Genomic DNA, 10703 nt, shown 5'->3' with positions numbered 1-10703 from the left:
TTTGGTTTCTTTCCTGATTAAACCCTGTCAGTGCATACTTTTTTGTTGACCCATCTCACTAATACCTACACACCCTTAAGGTCAAATCACTTCATGATGATTCACATGCATTTGAAGTACTTTCATACTTTCAACACCTTGTATCTTCTTTTAACTTACGTTTTAATCCTGTACTGACAGTAGTGATGAACTAAATTTGCACTGTAAATTTAAATTTAAACTGAATGTTGTTAAACTTCACTACTGTTCCACTACAAACATCAAACATTCAAAAGCTCCCTATTAAGGCAAAAGTGGTAAAATATCTTTTTAATCTTCATTTGCTTATTTGTGTGCTTGATTGAGGTGTGTTAAGAGCTGTATCCTTGTCTTTATATTGTTAATGCATTTTGGGTTCAATATCTTTGCTTTTCTTCTCTTTCTTTTGTCATTTTAACAATAGATTTACAACCAACCCTTAAATAAGCAATTCATGAACCTCCAGCTCACCAGGACGCCAACATCTTCATTTTTTTTCCCTTGAATTGCTCAACTGTGACATGGTGTTTTAACAGTAACAGTCACCATATCTAAGCTTAAAATTGTGCTAGTGGCTCAAAATCATTTTATTCTACATGCTTTGTTTAAAGGTTCACCCAAAAAAAATCAATTGCACTTCACGGACACTAGTTAAAATGCAAACAGTACAACATCTCTAGTATGTAGAGTCATCTGGGGCCACCTTGAACATGTTGTTTCCAGATTTTTCTATTTTTGTTCAACAGATAATCAAAAAAATTCAATTTTCCTTATTGCCTTTTTAATGATTTATGGCAATGCAAAATGTGTCATATAGCACAGAAGACATCTAGTGGTGTTTCCATGGAGGTGCAGTACAAATGAGCCCACAATAAGTACAAGTGTGACAGGAGAAAGAAATGCATAAAACTGCTTCGGGTTCACAGGGATAATGTCTCAAATGTCAGATATCAAAGCAGTTGTTGGAAATGCATGTTTTCATTATAGAAAATGGCCACAAAGTGAAAAAAAATCAATGTAATATATCTTGTACAGCAAATAAGCAACTGCAAATACCTCACACTTGACAAGATAACACACCTATTATACAGGCATCTTGTCATGTAAAAGTGAAAACAGGCAGTATTTCTTTTGTGATTGATTTAGGGTTTCATCATGTAAACAACATCGAGAATGGGTTTTAGCAACACAAGCTGTGATATTACAAAGGAAAAAAGAAAAAACGCTTGTGTTGGTCGTCATTTCAAAGACAATGGTACTGAAAATAATGCTTTATTTTCTGTTCCGGCGACGACAATTGTGACTTGCTTTAGTTACAAAACAGAATAAAAATGTTCTGTGGGATATTTAAATACCTGCAATAAATAATCAGTAATTTCACAGTTAGAAGTGGTGCTTTAGCGATATAAATATGTCCCAACATTATATACCTTCCTAGAATTAGACATCATTTCTTCACTCTTTTTCATTATTGTAACAGTAGAAATAACTGTAAATGAATCAGCAAACATTGACACATCAGTTCTCTCTGACTTGACAGAACAGCTTTTTAAGATGTTTAGAAATCGCCTTCATTTTCAGTCCATAGATAATTGGATTACAGACAGGATTATATATCACTTTTTGCATGGTCATTGCAAATCGTGCATTTTTTGGAAAATCCGATTGTATTTTAACTATGGTGAAATCGTAAGTCACCAAACAAAAAAGTTGATTAAAACAAACAGGTGAGGTAAACATGTCTGTGCAGCTTTTGCACAGTGATAAGCTATTATGAGTATCTTCATGTATGTAAAATGATGAAAACACCAGGAAGAACTGTGACGTCAAGCAGGACTATTACACCTATTATTGACAGCTGCCTTGTACTTAGACAGTGAAGCTGGTTAACACTAGCAAACCCAAGAGTGGATCAGTTGATACATATCACTATTGAACCCAGAGAAGAGTCACTTGACACTAATTTCTGGTTTACAGACACTTTTGTTATGACGAGACACTAGTGTGCGCATTACCATTTGAACCTGGGATTTCAAGTCTTGATCACCAGCCATTATCAGGGACAATGCTCATGATCACCAGCCATTATCAGGGACAATGCTCATGATCACCAGCCATTATCAGGGACAATGCTCATGATCACCAGCCATTATCAGGGACAATGCTCACATTCCTCAGAAGAAGAAGACCTCAATTCAAAATGAATAGACAGTAGCCAGAGCCATCTGGCAAAGTTCTGGGAGTACAAAAAAAAGGCAAAACCTGGATTTTCTAGTGTTAACTGTATTGTGACAAAAAAGTCCCCTTCAGAGTAAACCTGCAGAGTTTCACTTTAGTCAACATGAGCACGGGCAGTGCCACTTTACAAGCAGGTACAATCCAAGCACAAAACAACAACACACTGACAGTTGTTTTTCTCATGATAGTTGGATATTGCAGAGGTTTACATATAGACATGTACCTGTCGTAGGCCATGGCTGACAACAGAAAGAATTCTGAGCTGCTTAAAGAGTATAAAACAAAAACCTGAAAAAGACAGGCTTCATAAGATGCATTTCAGACAAAAAGTCAATCAGAAGTTTTGGGTGGATGCTCGTGCTGTAGAGAATAGAGTTCAGTAACAAAGCTGCAATGAAAACATACGTCAGCTCATGGAGGCTTTTATTAAAAACAATCACACAAACAATGGAGGCATTACAGCAAATTATGAGAATATATGCGTTAAACATGATAAAAACATAAAGATATCTGTATCTTTCCCCTTCCACATGTCCACCGAGAGTTATGTATGTTATATTTAGTTCAGCCTGCATTGTGATGTTAATAAACAGCCACAAAGCCGGTCTCACTCAGATGATTTCAGCAAATTCAAATCTTAGTCAAGTTTGTGGCAATGAAATGTACACGTTAGTCTTTAGAATGAACTGTCTGATGTTTGTGTGAAGGCTTTATGAGACTGTGTGATCTATGGACCTCTGACATCTTTACCAGAGATGTCATCATCAAACTCTGGTCTCCTGAACCCAGAGGATGATGCAATTGAGAAAGTTAGTGTCTCAAGTCTGGATCCAGGTTCTTGACCGCGACAACCGTGACGATCTGAATATTTGCTTTTCTACAAATACAAGAGCTGCTATCAGTGAGACAGAAATGTTTCAAGGTATGTTTTAAAAATTCCGATAAATACAACACCTACTCCAATCTGGGAAACTAGAACTCCACAAGGATGAGTTTGTTGTCTGGACGACTCATCCCGGTAGGCACGAGGACAGATTTTGTGACCAATGTATGAGACCGGGTTTAATCTATTTAATTTAAAATTATTACGCACTTTTGCACCTCTATAAAGCTGATTAAGGCACACAGCTTACAACAGAAATGAGTACACCCCTGTGGTGCAGTATCACCTAAATGTCACAGCAGAAATGATTACTTCTAAGTTGAACAATGTAGAATTAACAACAGTTTACATTTACCATATTGAAAAAACAGGCACCACAATAGGAGGTCAACAATGTACACTCACTGTCCACCTTATAAATTACACCTTGCTAGTACCGGGTTGGACCCATTTTACCTTCAGAACTGCTTTAATTCTTCAGGCATAGATTCAACAAAGAAACATTGATCTGAGATTTTGGTCCATATTGACACGATTTTGTACTGAGATCTGGCGACTGTGGAGGTGTTTGGAGTACAGTGAACTCATTATCGTGTTCAAGAAAACAGCTTGCGATGATCTGAGGTTTTCCTGCTGGAAGTAGGCATTAAATGGGTACCACATGGGTGCACTGCGGTTTTAAGGAATGGACATGGCTATCAACAGTACTCAGGGCCCAAAGTGCCAAGAGGCAGAAAAGGATCCATGTTTCAGTGGTGTTTATGCCAATTTCTGACCATCTGAATGCAAGCAGCAGAAATCGAGACTCATCAGACCAGGTAAACATTTTCCAAACTTCTAATGTCCAAACTTAGTTAATGCATTTGGAAAAACTGTAGTGTGATTTCGATGTCTTAACTGACAGGATGTGGTCTATCCACCAAGAGGCCAACTTCCTGCTGACCCCTGGCAACAAACAAGTCTTTTCTCCCACGTGAACTGCCTGCTAACCAGATTGTTTCTGTCTTCGGACTGGTTCTCGTGAACCGAGACATGAGTTGAAATTCTCAGTAGATCAGCAGTTTCTGAACCAGACCGGACCATCTAACACCAACAACCATGCCACATTCAAGCCACTTAAACCACCTTTTTTTCGTATGCTGATTCTGGGTTTGAACTTGAGCAGGTCTTCTCATCATGTGTACATGCTTAAAAGCATTGAGTTGCTGCCATGTGATTGGCTGATTAGAGTTGCGTTAACAGGTATATCTAATAAGGGCCGGTAAGTGTATCTGTCTATAGCAGGGGTCGGCAACCCGCGGCTCTTTCAGCCCTCTGTTGTGGCTCCCTGTAACTTTGGAAAATAAATTGTTCTGCCTTCAGGTGCATTTCAATGCATTTAATATAGAGTTTTATGTGAAATTACCCTCTTATTCTGATGTGGTCACTCCACCGGATGTGCTGCTGGGGTTTTCCCCTGGCTGGGACATGAGAGCGCAAAGTTTATGCAGAGAAGATGGAGAAGCACGCCGTTAGTTCACATCGTTTTGTACTCAAGAATGGCAAGCCTGTATATTAAAGCTCACTCCAGGAAGACACGTCTTGTCTTTGAGTCAAAAGTACTCATGATTAGGGTAATACACGTTAGTCGCAAGAAACACCGCTCGATGTCCAGGCAGCAGGTCAGAGTCAGAGGAGTGTCATCTTGGAAAACAGGGCAGAGACTTCCGGAGAAAGTATTAGCTTAAGATAAATAGATTTTACAAGTTAAACAGACATTCGCAAAATATTGATTTCCAGCTAACATTACGTAACATATGAGGTCCAGGAGCAAAAATGACATTAACCAAGTAAGATACATATTAGTGGAAGGACACAATTTAAAAAATGAATCTATCTAATTAGAGGCTTGTAATGAATTAATCATGACTGATTAACAAGGGCATAGAGGTAAAAAAGCGATATTGCAGTGTTGTCTTCATTTTAAATGCCAAAATGATTTGCGGCTCCCGGTGTTTCTTTTCTGTGGAAACTGGTCGAAATGGCTCTTTAAGTGTTAAAGGTTGCCGACCCCTGTCTATAGGATCTGTCATTTCCATACTTCCCATTCATTCATTCATTGTCTATGTAAGTGCTGAGTGTGTAGTGCAGTGTTACATTTCAAGTCACCTTAGACCTCATACTCTACTTCATGCAAATGAGGAGTGGGCAATGTAATGCTTTGTGACTAAACAAACATCACAACGTGACCAAAATGCAGTGAGAGCTGTTCACATTGGTAAGAACTGGAGGTATTGAGGTGGCATACCCTGTAGACATGTCCCATTACTCTACGTATGCTAGCTGAGTGTACACACGTGGACAAATATTGTTTGTACCCCTCAGTTAAAGAAGGAAAACCCACAATTCTCACTGAAATCACTTGAAACTCACAAAAGTAACAATAAATAAAAATGTATTGAAAATTAAATAATCAAAATCAGCCATCACTTTTGAATTGTTGATTAACATAATTATTTAAAAAACAAACTAATGAAATAGGGCTGGACAAAAATGATGGTACCATAACTTAATATTTTGTTGCACAACCTTTTGAGGCAATCACTGCAATTAAACGATTTCTGTATTTGTCAATGAGCGTTCTGCAGCTGTCAACAGGTATTTTGGCCCACTCCTCATGAGCAACAGCTCCAGTTGTCTCAGGTTTGATGGGTGTCTTCTCCAAATGGCATGTTTCAGCTCCTTCCACATATGTTCAATGGGATTCAGATCTGGGCTCATAGAAGGCCACTTAGAATAGTCCAACGCTTTTCTCTCAGCCATTCTTGGGTGTTTTTGGCTGTGTGTTTTGGATCGTTGTCCTGTTGGAAGACCCATGACCTGCGACTGAGACCAAGCTTTCTGACACTAGGCAGCACATTTCTCTCCAGAATGCCTTGATAGTCTTCAGATTTCATCGTACCTTGCACACTTTCAAGACACCCTGTGCCAGATGCAGCAAAGCAGCCCCAAAACATTACTGAGCCTCCTCCATGTTTCACCGTAGGGACAGTGTTTCTTTTCTTCGTATGCTTGGTTTTTGAGTCTATGAACATAGAGTTGATGTGCCTTACCAAAAAGCTCCAGTTTGGTCTCATCTGTCCAAAGGACATTCTCCAGAAGCTTTGTGGCTTGTCAACATGCATTTTTGCAAATTCCAGTCTGGCTTTTTTATGAGTTTTTTTCAGCAGTGGTGTCCTCCTTGGTCGTCTCCCATGAAGTCCACTTTGGCTCAAACAACGACGAATGGTGCGATCTGACACTGATGTACCTTGGCCTTGGAGTTCACCTTTAATTTCTTTGGAGGTTGCTCTGGGCTCTTTGGATACAATTCCAACGATCCGTCTCTTCAATTTGTCATCAATTTTCCTCTTGCGGCCACGTCCAGGGAGGTTGGCTACTGTCCCGTGGGTCTTGAACTTCTGAATAATATGAGCCACTGTTGTCACAGGAACTTCAAGCTGTTTAGAGATGGTCTTATAGCCTTTACCTTTAAGATGTTTGTCTATAATTTTTTTTCGGATGTCCTGGGACAATTCTCTCCTCGCTTTCTGTTGTCCATGTTCAGTGTGGTACACACCTTTTCACCAAACAGCAGGGTGACTACTTGTCTCCCTTTAAATAGGCAGACTGACTGATTATGAGTTTGGAAACACCCTGTGATGTCAATTAAATGACACACCTGAGTTAATCATGTCACTCTGGTCAAATAGTTTTCAATCTTTTATAGAGGTACCATCATTTTGTCCAGGCCTGTTTCATTAGTTTGTTTTTTTAAATAATTATGTTAATCAACAATTCAAAAGTAATGGCTGTTTTTGATGATTTAATTTTCAATAAATTTTATTTATTGTTACTTTTGTGAGTTTCAAGTGATTTCAGTGAGAATTGTGGTTTTCCTTCTTTAACTGAGGGGTACCAACAATTTGTCCACGTGTGTATGTGTTGATGCACATGATGGGAAACAAGTTTACTTTGGGGAATGATACAAATTCCCTGTTCAAATGTCATACAATGACACGGGTTTCCACTTAGTGTAAGAAAGAAAACTGATATGTAATTAATATATTTGACATAAATATTGTAATGTGGGACACGTATTTATTATTTATCATGTTTGTGCTGTTGGTTGCACATGCAGTATGTGAGTTACCGGAATGGTAGTGAGTCTCGGGGCGTTGTTGAGGTAGCAGAGGGTTGGTGTAAGTGAGAGAGAAGAGCAGAGTGGGAGCTGGGGTGAAGAGCGGACTTGAATGTGTTGCGTGAAGAGCTCACTAAAAGTTATGGGAAGATCCAGAATGTGTGATGAGTGATTCTTTAATGCACCCAAACACCCATGGTGCTTACAATAGCATGGAGCAATGCTCACATTCCAGAATGGATAAGTATAAAAGAAATGAAAAATATAAGGCTCTTTTGTTAGATTAGAATAAATATAATATTATAATCATCAAACCATGACTAAACACAATGCTTGAGCCTAAGTTTCTGCTGTGCCACCTGTGGGTTGTTGTGAATGTGAATTTAGTGTAATTCTGCTGCTTGACGTTGCTGCGTGTTATTATCTTCTTAGTGAAACAGGATATTTTGGCATTGAAGCTTAATGAGTGGAGGGAGATAATCAAAAAATGCTTACATCAGTGTAGTGACAATTTACAAATATATCTACCTGGAATAGAGACATTAAAGTACTTGTTTTATTATAATCTACACATTCAATCGTACAAAAGTAAATTGTGAAACATTCTGAGTAACAATGAAACAAAAATACATTCACATTAGAGACAAGAGGTGATTTCATTTAAAATATTTACACATTTTATGACCCTTGTGATCTCTATTGATGAGAGAAAGTTACATAAATATGAAAAATAATGATGGACATTACTGTAACAAGACTTCATTGATCTCAAAGAGGAATTTCTATGCTACAGCAGCACAGATAATCAATACAAAAAATCTAAATATAATGTGGTATACCTTATTTTAATTATGATCTGAAGCTTGAAACACTCTGAGATAGAGCATGAGTGTGTGGTTTTGACAAGTATAGAAGTTAACCATACAGCTCTGGTTGCCGTATGATTCTGTAGACATGAAAGAAATGTGTAAATCAATAGGTGTGAAGAATATATATACTCAGAACATATTATATGCATATTCTACTATGGTAGAGCACAATCAGAGCCACGTTGACTCTGAGGCCCTGTTCACTCCTGACATTAACACACATCTCCATACGAGTGATGACTAATTACCGGACCTTACTTCTACATTTCACGTACAAATAAACATACAGCTGCATTGTTAATATCGACCAGCAAAATACAGCACACTTTCAAGAAATTAATTTTGTACTTACTGAATGAAAAACAGGACATTTTTTATTATTTAATAGTAAAGCTATGGATGAAAAAGTGACATTTGCATTTCTAATTATTTAATGATGTACCAAGAGTGGAAATGAAGAGTTCATTTGTGAAAAAAGATAACTCCGTTTTGATAATTTTTTAGAAAACTTTTTATTTTATTGTTTACTTGAAAAAAATATCAATTAAACTGAAGTTGAGTGAATTTTATTCAGTAGAAAAATACATGACAAAATAGAAAAAAGATAAATAATTAGTGTAATTATTATTATTATCTCAAGTAAACATAAAAAATGAATTTTCTGAAAATTCATTAAACAGAGTTACCTGATTTTGCAAATGAACTCTTCAAATACAAAACACTGTTATTCATAGTGCATACTGTATACAGTATAAAAATTGCACATACTAAAAAAACCATATAATAACAGCATCCAGTGAGATGAAGGCTAATGATAGTCTAGTCTCTTTAATTTGCTTCACAGAAAAATCTGTTGTTTGAATTTACTTCAGTTTTACTTCAGTTTCCCTTCACAGAACAGCTTCTTTAGATGTTTCGAGATTTCTTTCATTTTTAGGCCGTATATGAGTGGATTAAACAGAGGATGATAAATTACAATTTGCAAAGTCATGACCAAATGTGCAGATCTGGGAAAATAAACTTGCAGTCGAGCTTTAATGATATCGTAAGACGACAAATATGATGTGCTGATTAAAACCAGCAAGTGAGGTAAACAGGTCTGTGCAGCTTTTTTCCTGACATCTTTGCTGCTTCGATAGGATATTATAAGGATCTTTGTGTATGTAAACAGGATAAAAAGCATGGGGAGAAGCGCTGTGTTAAGCAGAATAGACACACCATTTATTGACAGTGTTCTCGGGATCGCACAAAAAAGGTTGTAAATTGAGTTGTTACAAAAATTCCTGTCAATGTAAGTCTACAGATTGTACATTTTTAATGATTGCAGCTGATGCCATAACTTGAAGAGCAGGCAGAAGCCAAGCTAAAAGCAGCAAAACACTGACTGTTGTTTTTCTCATGATATTTGGATATTGCAGAGGTTTACATATAGACACATACCTGTCATAGGCCATGGCTGACAACAGTAAGAAATCAGATGCACCTAGAGAATAATAGGCAAAAAATTGAAAGACACAATGTGAATGAGTTATGACTTGCTTGTCAGACAGAAAGTCGATCAAAAAGCTTCGGGTAGATATTGGTGCTGAAAGAATGGAGTTTAGTAACAAAGCTGCAATGAAAATATACATGGGCTCATGAAGGCTTTTATGAACCCAGATGATGCACAAGATAATGGAATTACTACAGAGTATCAGAACATACACAATAAACATAACCAGAAAATACAGAAATCTGAATTTGTGCAATTCCACATGTCCACTAAAGGTTAGATATGTGACATTAAATTCATCATTCATTTGGTCCATGAAAACACAATCCTTCACCAGAAACACACTTCGAGTGTTCACCCCCCCAAGTGAAGCGTCTGAGCCTGTGAAAACTTTTATCTGACCGTCTCACCCTCCATGGATCTCATTAAACTCTTCACGACGAGCATGAAACAAACTCATTAAACCTTGGAGACTTGAAGTTCAGTTGTTTACTGTGTTGTTTCCACACCTCATTACATGAGAGTAGCCAAATGTCCAGAAAGCTCAAACTTCAACCAAATTTCCAGAAAGTTATGAAGAAAATGTGAATCAGTGCTAGTTCACAACCCTGTTGTTGGGAAAACAAATCTTCTATCAAGTGGCAGTTCTCTTCTGCATAAAGTTGTCCTCTAGGATCTCTCTGTACTTTGCTGAATTAATTTCACCCTCTGATTTTACAAACCTATCAGGGCCTGCTGCTGAAATGCATCCCCAACATCATGATACTTGCCATCATATTTCATGTTGGAGACTGTGCTGAATGATGTAGTCTCACTTTGCCTGTCCATTTTGTAAAAATATAATGGTGTGGCTCTGCCACGTTATCATTCTGCTAAAGGAGGTTAAAACATGCTGGCTTGTTTGTATTTTCAACACTTTCATGCATAGAGGTCACTACAGTGTACAGTTATTCAGAAACTGTTTTCTTGCATATGCATGAGCTTTGATGGTGTCATTGCACATCAGCCACTACAGTGGATGGTATTGCATCATCTCCTGCACTG

The 10703-nt window shown here is 37.6% G+C and overlaps 1 protein-coding gene and 1 pseudogene across 1 annotated transcript; both read right to left on the bottom strand.

Annotated features, from left to right (window-relative positions):
- Positions 1-1536: 1536 nt before the first annotated feature.
- LOC110971238 (olfactory receptor 2AT4-like) lies at positions 1537-2831 on the bottom strand (annotated as a pseudogene).
- Positions 2832-2983: 152 nt separating this feature from the next.
- On the bottom strand, positions 2984-9882 carry LOC110971241 (olfactory receptor 13C2-like). Its single transcript, XM_022221578.2, is given in 3 exon segments — positions 2984-3133; positions 9246-9474; positions 9476-9882. Coding segments are annotated over 3 exon segments (786 nt in total).
- Between the last annotated feature and the right edge of the window lie 821 nt (positions 9883-10703).

The sequence above is a fragment of the Acanthochromis polyacanthus genome, chromosome 14 (genome assembly GCF_021347895.1).
Source record: "Acanthochromis polyacanthus isolate Apoly-LR-REF ecotype Palm Island chromosome 14, KAUST_Apoly_ChrSc, whole genome shotgun sequence".
Classification (NCBI taxonomy): Eukaryota; Metazoa; Chordata; class Actinopteri; family Pomacentridae; genus Acanthochromis; species Acanthochromis polyacanthus.
Note: the sequence above shows the minus strand (reverse complement) of the source record. Positions and strands in the feature narration are given on the sequence as shown.